The sequence below is a fragment of the Aquarana catesbeiana genome, linkage group LG07 (genome assembly GCF_042186555.1).
Source record: "Aquarana catesbeiana isolate 2022-GZ linkage group LG07, ASM4218655v1, whole genome shotgun sequence".
Classification (NCBI taxonomy): Eukaryota; Metazoa; Chordata; class Amphibia; order Anura; family Ranidae; genus Aquarana; species Aquarana catesbeiana.
This window is the reverse complement of record NC_133330.1, coordinates 65,132,894-65,152,548: the sequence shown is the minus strand read 5'-3', so window position 1 is coordinate 65,152,548 and position 19,655 is coordinate 65,132,894. Positions and strand designations below refer to the sequence as shown.

General features: G+C 41.3%; 1 protein-coding gene across 11 annotated transcripts in view; it reads right to left on the bottom strand.

Moving 5' to 3' along the window:
* ERC2 (ELKS/RAB6-interacting/CAST family member 2) overlaps window positions 1-19,655 on the bottom strand; it is a 1,404,232-nt gene that overhangs the window by 974,684 nt on the left and 409,893 nt on the right. For all 11 annotated transcript variants that reach the window (XM_073592266.1, XM_073592270.1, XM_073592273.1 and 8 more), the window contains one exon: window positions 13,173-13,340. In XM_073592266.1, the coding sequence (XP_073448367.1) occupies window positions 13,173-13,340 (168 nt within the window). The remainder of the gene's footprint in view (window positions 1-13,172; window positions 13,341-19,655) is intronic.

The window sequence follows — 19,655 nt, the reverse complement described above, 5'->3', positions numbered from 1 at the left end:
GGCCACTATTATTTTCCAGCACTGCCTTAACCCCCTTGGTCATGGAGTTCACCAGAGCTTCACAGGTTGCCACTGGAGTCCTCTTCCACTCCTCCATGACGACATCACGAAGCTGGTGGATGTTAGAGACCTTGCGCTCCTCCACCTTCCGTTGCCCCATAGATGCTCAATAGGGTTTAGGTCTGGAGACATGCTTGGGCAGTCCATCACCTTTACCCTTAGCTTTTTTAGGAAGGCAATGGTCACCTTGGAGGTGTGTTTGGGGTCGTAATCATGTTGGAATACTGCCCTGCGGCCCAGTCTCCAAAGGGAGGGGACCATGCTCTGCTTCAGTATGTCACAGTACATGTTGGCGTTCATGGTTCCCTCAATGAACTGTAGCTCCCCAGTGTCGGCAGCACTCATGCAACCCCAGACCATGACACTCCCACTACCATGCTTGACTGTAGGCAAGACACACTTGTCTTTGTACTCCTCACCTGGTTGCCACCACACACGCTTGACACCATCTTAACCAAATAAGTTTATCTTGATCTCATCAGACCACAAGACATGGCTCCAGTAATCCATGTCCTTAGTCTGCTTGTCTTCAGCAAACTGTTTGCGGGCATTCTTGTGCATCATCTTTAGAAGAGGCTTAATTCTGGGACAACAGCCATGCAGATCAATTTGATGCAGTGTGCGTCGTATGGTCTGAGCACTGACAGGCTGACCCCCCACCTCTTCAACCTCTGCAGAAATGCTGGCAGCCCTCATACATCTATTTCCCAAAGACAAACTCTGGATATGACACTGAGCATGTGCACTCAACCTCTTTGGTCGACCATTGCGTGACCTGTTCTGAGTGGAACCTGTCCTGTTAAACCGCTGCATGGTCTTGGCTACCGTGCTGCAGCTCAGTTTCAGGGTTTTGGCAATCTTCTTAAAACCTAGGCCATCTTTATGTAGAGCAAGAATTCTTTTTTTCAGATGCTCAGAGAGTTCTTTGCCATGAGGTGCCATGTTGAACTTCCAGTGACCAGTATGAGAGAGTGAGAGCGATAGCACCAAACTTAACACACCTGCTCCCCATTCACACCTAACACCTTCTAACTAACTAGTCACATGAAGCCGGTGAGGGAAAATGGCTAATTGGGCCCAATTTGGACATTTTCACTTAGGGGTGTACTCACTTTTGTTGCCAACAGTTTAGACATTAATGGCTGTGTGTTGAGTTATTTTGAGGGGACACCAAATTTACACTGTTATACAAGCTGTACACTCACTACTTTACATTGTAGCAAAGTGTAATTTCTTCAGTGTCACATGAAAACATATAATAAAATATTTACAAAAATGTGAGGGGTGTACTCACTTTGTGAGATACTGTAAATGGAGATGTTTTCTTGTGCCCCCATTCCCTTCTGCACAGTGATAAAGGTGAGAAGGATCTAATGATGTATGTTTACAGACAGATCTTTCTGTGATTGTATTGCACCCATACAGTCAACCTTTTAAAATGCATGGTAATGGATACCCAGCATCCAAATGTAATTTATTTTGCTAAAGTTCTGCAATACCATAAAAAGGTTATATGCACTAGATGAGAGTCGCACACCATAGTCTCCTTAGTCCTTATTCTCATCTAGTGCATATTTCCTATGTTGGAGCAGAGACGGCTCATTGGAGTCAATACCCTAAAAGCCCATGCATGACAAGTGGAGGAGGTTTGGAGTGGTGCTACACATCATAGGTATGTTTTGACCAACAAAAAGTGTCCCAAATTCATTAGCTGGCTAGTTTTAAAAATATGATTTACAGATGGTCGTGATCTTGCAATAATTATGACAAAATTTGCAGAAATTTTATTGGCAGATCCCAAACATTTCAGAATACCTGTAGCAATGTCTGTATCAGAAACATTCTAGGGTCCTGCAATTTACATGTCATTTACTTCCCAAAAAACCTTATTACTTTTTCAACTTATATTGGTAAAATAATGTAGTCAAACAAGAGACCAATTTTGGGTTACCAATTACAGGTTTTCAAATAATAGAAGACCAGGAAAAACAAAAAATGCTATTGAAGTCTGAAGGTGTAGTAACCATAGTAACCATCATCTTACACAATAAACCAATGTAGCAGATTGTAATTGAGAATGCTCTTTTTGAAATATACACTGGGATAGAAAAGAATTTACATTTTATTCCTTTGTAGCTTGAATTGAAGACAGACCGTTTTTGTTTTATCCAGCTGTATTTAATCATTGCAACTAAGTAACAAGTAAAAGATGTAATACCAACATGTCAGAAAAAAAAATTCAAAAACAGAATCACTGAGTTGGAAAAAGGATCACCCCCTTAAGTCAGTATTTTGTTGAACCACCTTTTGCTTTAGTTACAGCCTTTAGTCTGCTGGGATATGTCTTTACTAACTTTGCACATCTAGACTTTGCAATATTTGCTCACTTTTTGCAGAACTGTTCAGTTACATTTGATGGTGACCGTTTGTGGACTGACGTCTTCAAGCCATTCGACAGATTTTCAATGAGGTTTAAGTCTGGCCTCTGACTAGGCCATGCAAGGATATTCGACTTTTTATCCTTTAACCACTGTGTGGTCATTTTTGCTGTGTGTTTTGGGTCATTGTCATGTTGGAAGGTAAACCTTCTTCCTACTGACAAATTTCTGACAGAGGGCAGCAGATTTTCCTCAAGAATTTGACAGTATTTTGCCCTATCTATTTTCCTTCTATGCTGACAAGTGCCCCAGTCTCTGCTGCAGAGACACTCCTGAATACCAGGATATTACCACATCCATGCTTTACTGTAGGAATGGTGTTATTTGGATGGTGAGCTGTATTGGATATCTACCAGATATATCTTTTGGTGTTGAGGCCAAATAATTGAATTTTAGTCTCATCTGACCATAACACCTTTTTCCACGTGGCCTCAGAATCTTCACAATCCGTTTTGGCAAGGCTCAGTCGTGACTGAATATGGCCTTTCTTGAGGAGTGGCTTTTTTCTTGCAACCCTCCCATACAAGCCACATTTGTAGAGAATTTGTGATATTGTTGTCATAATGCACACAATGATGACTCTTTGTCATAAATTGCTGCAACTGCTTCAGAGTTGCTGTAGGCCTCTTTGTAACCTATCTGGTAGTCTATCTGACCAGTTTCCTCCTGGCCCTTTTATTCAGTTTGGAGTGACGTCTTGACCTAGGGAAAGTCTGTGTTGTACCAAATACCTTCCACTTCTTAATAATAGACTTCACTGTGCTTCTAGGCATTGATAAAGTCTTTGAAAACATTTTTTTGTATCCATCTCCTGACTTGTGCCTGTCCACAACTTTATCCCGGAGATCTTTTGACAGTGCTTTGCCATCCATAGTTGATTGTTTGCACTACCAGGGACTGAAATACTCCAGGAAAGCTCTTTTCATGCTGAGCCAATCAAAATGACAACAGCTAATCACAGTTGAAAGTCAAATGGCTTTGTGTGCCATTGAGAAGGTAATTAGTTACACCCAATTGAGTTTACAAGTCAATTTTAGGAGGGGGTGATCGTTTTTCCAACTCAGTGATTCTGTTTTTGGATTTTTTTATTTATTTCTGACATGTTGGTGTTATATCATTTACCTTAAATTTCACTGTAAAGCCCCATACACATTATCAGATTTTCTGCTGATTTTTGTCTTCAGATTTACCAAAACCATGTAGTGCAAGGGCCTGCCTGATTGTATACAAATTGAAACTCCTAAGGTTTGACCTCATATTATATGGTTTTGGTAAATTTTAAGGAAAAAATCAGCAGGGTGTATGGGGCTTTATAAGGTGCACTGAGTAAATACAGCTGGATAAAACAAAAAATGTGTCTGTCTTCATTTCAGGCTGCAAAGCAACAAAATGTGATTATTTTAAAGGGGGGGGGGGGGTATTTTTTCTATTCCCACTGTAGATTTTTTAACTCTGTTCATTAAACTCAAACAGTTGTACATGCATGTTCACAATTACAGTAATTGTATAAAAAAAATAATATATAGTACAAATATGTTTCATACGGAAAAAAAAAAAAAAAACTTGTGACAGCCGCAGTCTGTTGTGTGGTTTTGTTACGTACATATACTCTAAAACACTCTGCCAAGAAGTCACATACACTGAGTGAGGTACTTATAACTGCAAAGCTTGGGGGAGAGGTGACCCAAAACTTAAAGGGGGACATGGTTACATTGGAAAAGTAATGCTTTATTTTATCAAATGACAAATTGCTTATGCAAATATTAACAATTTGTAGCCCTTTATTAAAGCCAGGATTTAAGCTAGTAAATTCCCTAACTATTCCAGTTTGGCCAGCTCTAGGACATATTTGTAACTGTACACTCAGCTTTAAAACTCAAGAAATTAGAGTATTGACATACTATATGGTCACACATACATAATAATATATATACTGTAATTACTTATTATTACTATCTATTACTTATTTTAAAAAGTCATGGCTTAGTCTAACATTGCATTGTATTTTGCAAAATATTGAAATGTATGTACAGCAAGATACACTTTAGGAGAACCCAGAAAATGTCCACTTCCAAAGGGATCTTTAACAAATAAACGCTATGCAACTGGAATGGGTCGGTGCACAGAGCATAAGATCTGTACCGTAACAGCTTGTCTGCTATTCCAGGAATTCTGAACTGATATGACATAATGATATAATGCATTTCTCTTCTCTGTTTATCTCCCTCTCTGCTCTATCTTCTCCCATTACAAGCCCATTACCCTCCTTTCCATATGGAAACTATCAGAGATGGCCCACAGTACTTTGCTTGTCTGGTCCTACACCTTCCTTTCCAGATGTAAAAGAGATCCCTAATGCAGTCTCCATGGCCAGAAGAACAGGTTGGAGTTCCTGACGCAGGGTAAAGAACACTAAAACTTCAGTATGCTTTTCCTGGACATTATATTTTTCTGTAGTGTTTGTTATAAATCTGTAGGGCGCTCAAATTCACTGAGCGTTTTATATGGAGAGATCATCCTTCTAGCTCTTCAGATGGTGATAAAACCAAGAATTAGCTGTAAAACTAGATTCATGAAAAATGACCAGCTTGTAGACCGGAGTATGCACTCCTTAAGTTTTATATATTATATTATGGAGCATCTAAGAATGAAAGATGTCTAATGACTGGGAATAGTCGGTGAAATAACAGACTGACAACAGATGTCTGCTAAAAGGGATATAAATGAAGACTATGTAACATCTGAGTTCTCATTTGGACTTTTGTACACCAAAGCTAGACTAGAAATGCACCCTCCCACATGCTCTATGAAGTAAACTTTTCCCGAGAGAAGCTTGGATTCTAAAAGTCAAAACAAAATTAACAGTGCAGTGCTACTAACTCAGAATAAACACCTATACCTTAAATTTGCTAAAACATAAAAATACTGTACATAAAAAACTGTGTTATAAATTCATATAATAGTCCCAAAACACAAAAGTCTACACCATACAAAAAATGTCTTTAAATTCTATCTTCAGTTAGATTCTAACTGAAAAAACGAATATGCGGTAATGCCGCGTACACACGAGCGGACTTTACGGCAGACTTGGTCCGGCGTACCGGATTTCGTCAGACAATTTGATCGTGTGTGGGCTCCAATGGACTTTGTTTTCTCAAAAGTTGGACGGACTTAGATTTGAAACATGTTTCAAATCTATCCGACGGACTTGAGTCCAGTCGAAAAGTCCGCTCATCTGTATGCTAGTTCGACGGACAAAAAGCCACGCTAGGGCAGCTATTGGCTACTGGCTATGAACTTCCTTATTTAGGTCCGGTCGTACGCCATCACGTACGAATTCGTCGGACTTTGGTTGATTGTGTGTAGGCAAGTCCGTTCATTCAGAAAGTCAGTCGTAAAGTCCGTCGAAAAGTCCGCCGGGCAAAGTCTGCCTTAAAGTCCGCTCGTGTGTACGCGGCATAATATTCACGCTCAAATCTGTGTGCCTATATCACTCACCTTCATAAATAGAGCTTTTACAACAGAAAAGATCTATAAGCACATTTGTCATCAAGGAAGGAAAAGGAGGGTTCCACCACTCTTCATCAGCTGAAACATTCAATCTTAAAAAGGATACTCATCCACTGTTTCTTCCCAAAACAACAATAGCTCAAAGAGAAGGATAAATCACAGTGCTCAATGTTGTCATATAAAAATATTTCTAAATAAACTGCTTCCACTCACAAGAATACAGTGCTTTATGCGGAGCAACACGAGCGACATTATCACACATTCATGCATGTACTTTTCGAGCAGAGTAACAGAGGTAAAGCAGAGTAACAGTTGTAAAGTTTACAGTATAGTGAGTTCTCTGTATGATACAAGTAGATTCTTCTGGATAGCTTGTGAATGTTTTTAAAGTGTGGATTTGGGCAATAAAGTCTATCAGTATACACTATGCGCCCTCTTCTTTTTTCTCATTGAGTAGGGTTGCTTGCAAAGAAGGATTGAAGTAATTAACCCTTGAGCTGCCTGTTGCAGGGAGGATTGGGTCCATTGGACCTCCTGTGATTTAAGGGGTCATTTGCTACAGGTGAGCAGAATATTGCAAGGCATTAAGAGCACTTTGATGAACACTTTGGATTACTGCACTTGTTTGTTGTATGAAGCACAGTTTTTTTTGTGAGTGGAATAATTTTATTTAGAAATATTTCTATATAACAACAGTGAGCACTATGACTATTCTCTTTTAGCTTTTGTCGTTTTGGAAGGAAAAAGGGGAGATGAGAATCCTTTGAAGATTGAATGTTGCAGCTAATGAGGAGTGGTGGAACCCAAATTCCTTACTTGAAGACAAATGCATTTCTGAAAGCAACTGTGGGATAATTTGCTTAATTATAGTTTTAAGCATCTAGAATTCCACGTGTACACTCTTTTTGGTATGAATTCGTTCTAGTGCATCAATTCAATAGATGATGAACTTTTCTTACCTTGAAGTCCTCTTTAAAAGAAAATTCCATAACTAATAAAAATGTATGGTCAACTTCCCAAGGCCAATTGTACCATTGTAGATGGTTAATGTAATTTTTCCATTGCTTCCTGAATAACAACAAGCTACAGAGTGTAAGACCTATGAAACATGTTTCGCAGGAAGTGATTCTTTCTTCTAAGAATGGCAAGCAGAACTAATGGTGAGTTACAGATCGTGGTCTAATCAAATGCTTGCAAACAATCAAGAACAGAGCCGGGCAAACAGGCGTTGGGCAAGAAGAATTCACAGCACCATGTCAGCCAATGAGTGGCAGATAACAGTAAAACAATGTTGTTAATTTTGTAGTAAAATCATGCAGTAGTGTTGTCACCCTGTGGATAGTGTAGTCTTAGGGTGGCTTCACACTGCCCAACTGTGCCACAAAACTCCTGCATGCTGCATCTTTGGTGCACTTTCTGAAACCACACCAAAACCACAGTATATCATAATGTCTATAGCAAAGCGCAGCTGTTCTTTGCACAAAGCGCAGTGGGACCGCACCGGGCCAGTGTGAAGCTGGGGGTTATTTTATTGCCAAAAATTAAGATTTTTACATGTATGCGAAAAATAAAAAAATAAATGCTCCGGAGCCAAACTGGGTAAGGGAGGGTTATAACCTCTGTCAGATTTTTGCCATCTGTGTCCCAATGTGTTGTCCCATAGTCAAAGAGAAGTGAGAGGAAATCCCTGCAAATTGGGGGAATTCCTTAGGGATCCCCAGGTCACCAGAACTAGTGTCCCCCCTTATACTTTTCTGGGGACAACCCAAAAAATTTGAATTTTGTTTTACTTTTACTTTCAATGATAATGGTAAACAGGACAAATAGAAAGGGTGAACCTCCTTAACAGGGGCACAGACAGCAATAAAAACTGACAAGCATTATATTCGCTCTTCACCAGAGGCGGCCTGTCCATTGAGGGCATTAATCCGCCTCCCCTTTCCATCGCTACCGCCACCCCCTATACATGCGTCTGGCCCCTTTCAGGACGCTGAGCGCATGAATTACAGCGGCGGGTTTTTTTTTTGAAGCACCTGATTAGATCCAGAGGTTTTAATGGGCTTCAAAATAGGGTGGGCTCCGGACACAGAGCATTGCACTCAGAGCCCACTCAGGTGTGTTAGAATAGCGAATGAATAAATACCACCAGCCACCACTGCTCTTCACCCTATCCAAAACATAAAAAAGTTTTGCCTTTAGTTATACTTTAACCCCTAGGTGCCAATAGTAGGCAAATATTTTGCATACAAATTAGCCGACACTGCTGTGGCAAGAGCGTGCGCACTGCACAGTTACCAACGGCTAACGGAAAGCTCACGATCACTTCTTGGTTCTTTCCAATCACGTGATCGCTGTGACAGCCAATCATGGCAGGCGCATGATCATAAACCCAGCCCCACTTCCTGGCATCTGAAACCTCTTAAAGGCCCGGAGGCACCAGCGCAAAGGGATTAAAAAGCTTGCTGGACTTAGACTGACTTGACTTACTTGGACTGACTGGCTCCTGAATTCTAAATTAATTAGTTCTTCCCTGTAATAAGGATGTTTTTTAGGCCTGGTTCACACTAGTGCAATTGCAAATATGACTTAAGTTGCACAGAATCTCATGACAAGGGAAATCACGTTGTTTTCAATGGTGTCTGATCACATCAATTCGACTCAGCATTGAACGATTTTGGAAAAGGTTTCTGTACTACTTTGGTGTGCGTTCAGTGCAATTTTGGCCCCATAAAATTTACAAACCATATTAAAGAATCATCCAAGCAGCACTACATAATCGCACTAAAAGTCGGATCAAAGTCGTATTGCGTGAACCTAGCCTTATATGGACATGTAAGAATGTAAAAACATAGATATTTCAATATCAGAAGCCTGTTTTATATATCAACCTTGACAACAATTAAAAGAGTTTGAATAAACAGTGAACCAACTTGATTTATGCACACAGAAAGAAAACACAGAGAACATTATGCATGTGATTAATCTACAAACAAAGCTAAAATAACTAAGATGAACCTTTGAAAGGTTAAACAATCCAAACATCTGAGATGGCCTTTTTGGGAAACACTGTAGTAATTAAATGTGCTGAAACAGCAACACTTTGGCGGGATCCCTCCTTAACTTTTCTCTGGCTCCTTCTCCCCGGGCCTATTTTTATGATGTTGCATTATGGATGAAACGTATCGGGAACGCGTTCCAGGCCAGCAATGGCACTGCCACAGTTTGTCGTAATGAACCATTAAACAGCTCAGCTGGAGCGCACAACAAAGCAGCAATTATTTCTCGTTCTCTTCTTGAAAGGAAAGATGCCTAGAGCTGTAAATCAATAAGGGAAGGCAGTCGGAACGAGCACTGACAAGAAACGAGATAGAAAATTAAATATGACTATTTCAATTATTGTTCAGATTAGATGAGGAAGTAATCATCTAGCTTCTATTCTTTGAATGCGCATCAATTTATCACAGCACAGGAGAAGAAATAGAAGAAGCAGTAAATTAATGCGGCTTTATATACAGCATCTTCCACAGGAGCCTGAGCTCAAAGGATGTGTCTGGCAGCCACAATGCTGGAATGTGTCAACTTCTACGCAGCTATACCAAATGGTTTCAACTTGAAAGGTAAACGCCATTTCCCTGCCCTGCTGATAAGTAAAATTTATTTCCTTAATTTTCCTAGGAAGCTGTGGGAAAGAGGCAGAGCATAAATAATTCTATACAAAGAAAAGTAAATCTCGGTGTATTTGCATCTGTAAAAGATGAACTCCAGGGAAACAACTACATGCACAGATGGAACACAACATACACTATATTGTCAAAAGTATTGGGACACCTGCCATTACACGCACATGATCTTTAATGGCATCCCAGTCTTAGTCTGTAGGATTTAATATTGAGTTAACCCTCCCTTTGCAGCTATAACAGCTTCAACTCTTCTGGGAAGGCTGTCCACAAGTTTAAGACTGTGTCTATGGGAATGTTTGACCATTCTTCCAGAAGTGCATTTGTAAGGTCAGGCACTGATGTTGGCCTGGCTCACAGTCTCTGCTCTAATTTATCCCAAAGGTGTTCTATTGGGTTGAGGTCAGGACTCTGTGAAGGTCAGTCAAGTTCCTCCACCTCAAACTTGCTCATCCATGTCTTTATGGACCTTGCTTTGTGCACTGGTCCAAATAATTTGGTGGAGGGGGGATTATAGTGTGGGGTTGTTTTTCAGGGGTTGGGCTTGGCCCCTTAGTTCCAGTGAAGGGAACTCTTAAGGCGTCAGCATACCAAGAGATTTTGGACAATTTCATGCTCCCAACTTTGTGGGAACAGTTTGGGGATGACTCCTTCCTGTTCCAACATGACTGTGCACCAGTGCACAAAGCAAGGTCCATAAAGACATGGATGAGCGAGTTTGGGGTGGAGGAACTTGACTGGCCTTCACAGAGTCCTGACTTCAACCTGATAGAATACCTTTGGGATGAATTAGGGCGGAGACTGCGAGCCAGGCCTTCTCGCCCAATATCAGTGCCTGACCTCACAAATGTGCTTCTGGAAGAATTGTCAAACATTCCATAGACACACTCCTAAACCTTGTGGACAGCCTTCCCAGAAGAGTTGAAGCTGTTACAGCTGCAAAGGGTGGGCCAACTCAATATTGAACCCTACGGACTAAGACTGGGATGCCACTAAAGTTCATGTGCATGTAAAGGCAGGCGCCCCATTTTTGGTAGTATAGTGTGTGTGTGTGTGTATATATATATATATATATATATATATATATATATATATATATATTGCCTTACACACAGACACAGACAATAAGACTAATGTGCAAGATCATAACTTGGGCCATCCTGCAAGAGGAAAAGAACATGTGGCACTTAGCATACTGAGCCAAAAACTGGGTGTGCTTTTAAGTAGCTTTTGGTGACTTTAGGTAGCCCTTGCTGGGTACAGGGTGTATAGAGTGCCAACTTCAGGAGTGTACTATGTACAGAGTGCAAAGTTCATTAGTACGCTGCATACAGGGGGCAGAGTTTAGGAATATGCTGCGTACAGGGGGCAGAGTTCAGGAACATGCTGCAAACAGGGGGCAGAGTTTAGGAATATGCTGCGTACAGGGGGCAGAGTTCAGCAGTATGCTGCGTGCAGGGGGCAGAGTTTAGGAATATGCTGTGTACAGGGGGGTAGACCAGGAGTACACTGGGTACAGGGGGAAGAGTTCAGGAGTACGCTGTGTACAGGGGGTAGAGTTTAGGAGTACGCTGGGTACAGGGGGAAGAGTTCAGGAGTACTCTGTGGACAGGGGCAGAGTCCAGAACTATGCTCTGTACAGGAGGCCGAGTCCAGGAGAGAGCATCTCACATCTTCCCCCGCCCACCTACCTCAGTAGGACAGACCTCCTTCTCCACTTCCCCCAACAGAGCACTCCTTCCACTTTCACCAGGGACATGTGATGAGGTCAGTGGCTGGTGAGGCACTGGCTAGTATCCGAGCCAGATACACACAGGTTACCTACGCCACAAACATTAGAGCGAGAGCAATAATTCTAGCACTAGACCTCCTCTATAACTCTAAACATGTAACCTGTAAAAAATGTTAAAGCGTTGCCTATGGACATTTTTAAGTACTGAAGTCTGGCGCCATTCCACAAGTGTGCGCAATTTTAAAGCATGACATGTTATGTATCTATTTACTCGGCGTAACATCATATTTCAAAGTATACAAAAACATCGGGCTAACTTTAGTGTTTTTTTTATTCATGTTGTTTTTAAGGTAATTTACTATATTTAAAAACTGTACCCAAGCAGGTGGCTTAATGGACAAATTACTGAAGTTTGAAGTAACTTCCAACCAGTAATTTCACAGTAAATAGATAAATAATAAATTATTATCTTATAACATATAGCATAATGATATATGATTTAGCTTGTACCTTTTCAGCAGCAGATTCTCATTCTCCCTCTTAACTGTGTGACAAAAACATGGGATTGTGGGTAAATCTTATACCCATAAACACATGTTTTTTCCTTGTAGTTAAGAAGGCTGGGCTGGAAGGGAGCATTTGTCTTTTAGACACATTCCCCCTTCTATGACACTGCAGTGAGAGGCGTGACTCCACTGCAGCATTTTTATTGGATAGCTTGGGCTAATGGTACTTTACCCTTGGTCCAAGACTCCAAGCTGTCCATTGAGCTTAGTGCTTCTGACAAGAAGTGAGGAGAGGCACTGTGAGCTCATCCTCTCAGTCTGCTGCAAACAGAGTGTGCCAGCTTGTATTTAAACTGGCTTTTCTGTATGTAGCTTTTGACAGGCTGCACAAGGAGCCCCATATCTCTGGAACCATAGGTCGTAGGAGCCTCAAATTTCGACCAGATGTGGGGTAGGACTTCGGCTACCTACCCCCCAAATTTGCTGAGCTACGACCCTCAAAGACGATTTTTTATTATGTTCATGGCTCTGCCTCACCTCCCTCTCCCGACTGCACGTCGCTGACTTCCACCAACAGAGAGGAGCAGCTACTTACATTGTGTGGACAGTGCAGGCTGCTGTGACCATACTAACGTTGGGCAGATCCTCCCTTCTCTCCTCTGCTCCCATAGAGATGTACAGGGCAGGGTGGGTTCTGTGCGAGTCGTTGGAAGAGCTGCTGTACACAATAAGATGGCATGTTGCGGCTCACAGTACAGTACAACCGAACCAACATTCTGAAAAGTTTTCGATCTAAATGTTTTTTTTTTAGACAACTTTAGAGCATAAAGCCCACAGACATGATTAAGAGGTTCAGTTGGGACCCAAATAAATTTCAGATGTGTGACCTAAGCTAACTTGACCAAGGAGTGGTTCTTGGTGCCAGAAGTGGTCACAGCATCCCAGAAACTGATAATCTCTTTCAATGTGTACAGCAGTTTTAAAAGAAAAGAATACCATGCTAATGAGAAATGTCAGGGGAGAAAGGCCAAACTGCCCAAATAACTACTCCTTACAATGATGCACAACAGGCTAACTCTGAATGAACAACACGTCAAACCGAGAAGAGGTCGCCACGTTTTATGCTTTCCTAAGACCAGGAATACAGGCCTACTACTACAATGTGCACAGGATCACATACGCTGGATGAAATCATATTCCAATGTGTATGATCAACTTTAGGAAAGACTCACGGTTGTGGAAACAATACCTTTTTTTGTAAGACGTTAATTTTCCTCTCTTTAACTTCAAGCATGTCTTTCATATCTCTGATCTCCCCAGCCAAGGTGCCCTTCTCCTCAGTAAGGTCCTGAAGCTGCTTGGTTTTCTTGTTCAGAAACGATTCCTTCTCTTCCAGTCTCAGCCGTAAAGCATCCACCTGAAGAAAACAAAAAAAGAATGAACAGGGTTCTATGTGGGGGTAGTTTAAGGCTAAGTTCACTTTTTCAGGCAAAATTTTACTTGTCATAATAAACAACAGCCTTTACTAATGTCTTTTCTGCCCAAACAATCCCAATGTACATATTTCTCACTGTTCATCTAGTTCATGGCAGCCTTCAATATGCACCTCTCTGTTCAAAATGTTTTAAAACATGCAATATCCCATCATGCACCCCCCTACTGCATCACAGAAAAGGGCACGTTTTACCTCTGTGGACCACACCTCCCTCAATACTATATCACCTGTTTTTTATTTCCACCAACTTTCCTACTTCTTCCTTTAACCACTTACCTACAGGGCACTTTCACCCCCTTCCTGCCCAGGCCAATTTTCAGCTTTCAGTGCTGTTGCACTTTGAATGACAATTGTGCAGTCATGCAACACTGTATCCAAATTAAATTTTTAGCATATTTTTTTTAGTCAGATAGAGCATTATTTTTGGTGGTATTTAATCACCACTGGGTTTTTTTTTGCCAAACGAAAAATGACAGAAAATTTTGAAAAAATATGTTTTTCTTATTGTAATTATATAATCTGTTATATAATTTTGTAAATACATAATTTTTCAACTTCGCTGATGTGTGCTGATGAGGCTGCACTGACGGGCACTGATAGGCTGCACTTATGGGCACTGATATACAGCACTGATGGGCACTGATAAGTGGCACTGATGGGCACAGTTAGGCAGCACGGATAGGCGGTTCTGATGGGCACTGAAAGACGACACTGATAGGCGTCACTGATGAGGAGGCACTGATGGGCACTGAAATGCATCACTGGTGGGCCCTGAAATGCATCACTGGTGGGCACTGAGAGGTAACATTGGTGGGCACTGAAATTCAGCACTAGTGGGCACTTATTGGCAGCACTGGTGGGCACTGTTGGGGCTGAACTGATCTGATGATCAGTGCCCTGATTGCCAGTGCAGATGTCTCTGCTGAGGAATGCCGCTTACCGGCATTCCCTGTTTACACTGTGATCAGCTGTGATTGGGTACAGCTCATCACATGGTATAGAGCCTACATTTGCATTACATTTGGAATCAAGGATGGAGGACAGTAAGGTACGTGTCTGTCGATTTTATGAAAAGCTATATTGGTACATAGGGGGCTGGAATTTCTAAAAATAAAATAAAGGGTGAACTTAGCCTTGGGGGGGGGGGGGGGGGGGGGCAGGTGCAGGGTGTGTTTAAATGAGGTCAGATGCAGAAAAACTCCCTTACTCTACTAACGATTTTCCCACCCTGAAAGACTTCTACCAGGAAGTCACTGAGGATTTTTTTTATAGAAGAAATTGGAAACTGAGGTGAGGTGAGGCCTGTCCTACAATATTGGAAAGGTTTTCTGCAGCAGAGGTACATTGAAGTGATATAAAACCCAAAAGCAAACATTTATTATATTGCAGCTTACCAATTGATACATGTAATGGCTGCATTCATTTTCATTTTTAGCATTTCTTTCTTCTATTTTTACCTTATACCTGTTCGCCTGACAGCTGAGTTTCTCACTGGATCGTGTATGAATCGTCATTGCCTCTTACACTGCGCTTCAGCGCGCTAGCTGAAAGTGTCACTGGATCAGTTTTGAATTTTCAATTTGCCTTTTTTACTGCGCTTCTAACGCTTTTTATTGTCATTTGCCTTGGAAGTCTTGATTAAAGTAGCACACAGTCTGCACTTAGAGGACTCCTTTCTTTTTATCTTCTGGGCATTTCACCTATGTTGCTTATCACACACCTACTGAGGATCTGATTAAGGAAAATTTGATCGCTGCATTAAGAAATATATGGTCTCCAGCTTATAAAAGCCATTGGTGGATGAGGATAAGTATCCAGGGGATCCGAGCCGTTCTGTTGATGTTTTCTGGATATCAGGCCCGTATGACCTCCTATAATTTAGAAGTCCAACAGTTCTGGTAAGCGCATTTTCCTACAGACCTAATTCGCAAGAGTTTTTGAGAAGATTATATATGTCCTGTTTCGATCGAGAGTGGGAGTTTATTCCATCCATGAGTTATTAAGGACTTTATTTCATTAACGGTTATAGATATTTATGTATACTTTTTTATTGCGCTGCACTTGTCTTTTATATTTTATTACTTTGGGTTGGTGAATCCTTTAGTGTTCAGCTTGCATAATCCATTTATTTGTCAATTTTTTGCACTGATTGTTTTTCCATTTTTCTATTTTTACCTGGTGATCCAGCTAGTGAGTTTTTCAAAAGAACAAGCTCTGCAGCAGAATGTATCAGTTACAGAGATGAGACAAACCATTTGACCCTGACAGGGGTCCATACAATGATCAGTTTTTAATTTTATTTTTTTTAAACCTTTATCCCAAAAGGGGAAAAAAAAATGTTTGCTGTAATTATGTGATTATAAACTGTGATCTGGAGTTTGGCTTCAATTTGTTAGTGTATTTAAACCTGCTAGTACATCTAAAACTCCCCTCTCCTCCAGACTGAAAATGCTGCTATCCAAAGGTGCCCCCTGTGCTCATTCATCCACAGTGGGGTTCTCTAATACAGGAGGTGTGTTACTGGCCATAACACGTGAAATCAGAAGGAAAAAAAAGCCCAAGAAAACTGATGCAGCCACCATATCCAATGACTGGTAAGCTGCAATATATTACATTTTTGGTTTTGGGTTTAATAATGCTTTAAAGTGGTTGTAAACCCTCACATGTACCCAGAGAAGCGAATAGCCTCAGATGATACACAGAGATGAAACAAATCTCCCTACACAAGTTTTATTTGTATATCTGCTGTCTTCCCTTTTCTACACTCTTTGGAAAGGGCAGATTGTGTTAGAAATCTTTCTTCCTCTTTCAGTAGCACATAGGGGTGGGTAGTCTGGACTTACACTATGTGAGAGCTGATTGGAGGAAAGGGACACCCACCCCCTTCACATAGGCAGAGGAACGAAGGAACACGCAGAGCTGTAGTCTTACTAGACAAGCTCCGTGCACGCACTCGTCCCTGTTCTGTGTCTCCTGCTCATGATCGCTCGTGGCCGGCGGTCATCGCGACCTCCGGCGGCGCGCGCACGCCTGATATACCGACTCCGCGAGCCATCGTAGCTATAGGTCGGGGGAGCCAACCTGCCACTGTATAACTGCGGCGGTTGGTCGGGAAGTGGTTAAACAGGAAAATAGTACATCAACGAAAGCATCCCATTATTCCTATTGTTATACATGATCCTAGTCCAAAACTGTTGCAGGACATGAGCCGGGAGAAGACAATTGTTGAATCCCCTGTTAACACTGTTACACCATGTATTGGCCATCCTTATTTAAAAATGACTGATGTAGCCCACAGTTACCAAATATATCCCCCAATCCATTTATAACCTGCATACTAATGCCGCGTACACACGAGCGGAATTTCATACAGAAAGAGTCAGATGGGAGCTTTTCATCGTATATTCCGACCGTGTGTATGCCCCATCGGATTTTTTCTGTCGAAAATTCAGACGGACTTAGATAGAGAACATGTTCTCTATCTTTCCGACGGAACAAATTACTATCAGAAAAAACGCTCGTCTGTATGCTGTTCTGACGCACCAAATATGATGCATGCTCTGAAGCAAGTAGGAGACGGAAGCTATTGGCTACTGGCTATTGAACTTCCGTTTTCTAGTCCCGTCGTAAGTGTTGTACGTCACCGCGTTCTGGACGGTCGGAATTTGGTGTGACCGTGTGTATGCAAGACAGCTTGAGCGGAACTCCGTCGTAAAAACCTTCAGTTTATTCTGACGGCAAAACCGATCGCGTGTGCAGGGCATAAAAGATAACTAATTGCTCTAGGCAGCACAACAACCAATCAGTTACTAGTATAGGTTACACAAAGGAAAGGGGGACAATTAGGCATGATTTAGGCTGGGTTCACACTGCTGCGGTGGCAGACATCGCATGTGATTCGCAGCGCACTGCTGTTCACATCACATGCGATGTCTGTGCTGTGCGATATCAGCCATACAGATAGTATGGCTGATATCGCACCGCATTCGGTCCAAACTCGCACAGGACCCTTTTTTTTGTTCGGACCAAAATCGGATCGCATGGGTGTTCACACCTATGCGATCCGAAAATGTCCGAATTGTCAGTTCGCATTGCGATATGCGGGCTGAACTGGGGGTGTCATTAACATTGTATGACACTCCCCAGCAGTTCGCATATGGCAGTGTGAACTGCCGTGCGAGTTGGTGCGATGCGGGAACCCGCAGTAAATTCGCTGCGTTCCCGCACCGCAGCAGTGTGAACCCAGCCTAAAAGGAACACGCATTCTTAGTATCCATGTTTGTTAAAGTCATACTAATTATCCTATTCAATTAGTTTTTTTTTTTGACCAGTTGGCCTGCCTTACCATAAACTGTTGGATTATATTTGTTTGTCCACAAGCTCTGCTCCATAGAAAGTATTTCCACGTACTGCATTAATAATGACCAACAGTTTGGAATAAATGACTCTGTAATATTAGGCTGTATCTGTGCTATACCTTAGCATTTCTGGATATACAGTTAGCCAAAGGCAGATAATCAAATGATCTGCCTGGCTCTGCCACTATTCCAAAAAATAAAATTAATAATCCTCTTATTTTTGGGATATTTGATGTAAAAAGACATGAATACCTTCTGTTCTAAGAAGGCCCCACTGTGCCAATAAGCATATTCAAATTTTGTTCCCCCTGCTAACAGAAGTTGAAGGTGAAAGATCAAGTTTCGGCAAAAAAGTAGACTATACAGTCCTTGACCATAGATATATTAGACTTTCACTAAAGTGTTTCACTTGGACCACAAGTATATAAAGCAGGTGTTTTGTACTGGTAATGTCTCAAACGAAGAACTCCTTTACAGTTCACAGGGCTGCAAGTCTACTTCTGCTAATACAGAGGAGGATTCAAATGCTTGTTTTCACAGACCTTACCAACTTGCCATAGATGCTAATTCGATAGCATGGTGGAAACTGTGAATGCCATTTTTGACCCGCCAGGCATACTTAGTCCCCCCCCCCCCCCTCTCATGCTTCCATGAAAAATGCTGGAGCAGAAGTTATAACAGCATTCATAAAACATGGCTGTAGACTCATTTAGGAAATCGATGTAGGCTTTTGGATTTGAGGCCATATAAACATTTCACATTAAAATGGCTCATTAATTTTCCTTAACGTTAAGAGAAAAAAAAATTTCAAAGCTACAGTATATGGCACTAGAAAATAGGAAAAGTGGGGAGACCTTGCTAAAACGACTTCACCGAGTCCATTCATGAAATATGTGCTTTCTTTGTACACAAGAAGGCTCTCCCTCTGACTTTTCACTCAACACCACATAATTTTGGAAGCCTTTGCCTTTTTTTCGGTATCTGGAGGGCTCAGCTGGTAATAAAAGCTGGCAATCAATTGCAGAAAAGAGTAAAATTAGATCTAAGTACCCTCTCCCCTTGAGAGTAAAATGAAGATCTGTGGATTGCCGTGAATATACTGTATTAGGCCAGTTGTCTTCTTCAAACTATTGAACACCTCAAGCTTCAAAGGGTTAAACTGCATTTAGAATGGGATCTTATTTCCTCTGTGAAATGGAAGGGGGGGTTACGCAGTGACAGCTGCTGAAAAGTGACAGAAATGGACACAGTCACTGTAAATCTTGATTAATCTTAATAATCCCCACACCATATCCAACTGTTTATACACTGCTGCAAATGTAGACTTTGGTTACTGGGTTTCCTAACTTGATACAGTATGTGACATTTGACTAGTCCAAATGTTTGGAAATGTGTTTCTAATGCAGTGTGCCATAATTTGCAAAAAGTTGGATACTTAAAGCTGAACTCCAGGCAAATATAAGACAGACAATAATGCAGCTCTGTAATAAACAGTAGATTCTTGAATGTGCATTTTTTTTTTAAATACATGCAGTGAAAGTACCTTAATTTGACTTGGTATTAGTATCTTTTAGGTTCTGTACAGCAGAGCTACGTGGGGGAGCAGCATAAGGAGCCAATCAAGGGTGTTGTAGTGCATTGAGCATGCATTTTCCCACACTCCTTTTTCTTTCTACTTCTTTCTTGGTTGACCATCCCGGTTTACTTGCCCCACGCGTATGATGTGACTTTTGACATCAAGACTTATTGTCCTGATTTAATATTCTTTGCATTGGTCTGGGGTACGCTCCAGAAACAATGTCACATCTTTACCCTTCACTCTACAGTGCTTATTGGATATCAGTTTGACAAAATGTTGATCCATGTATTTGGCTTGTTC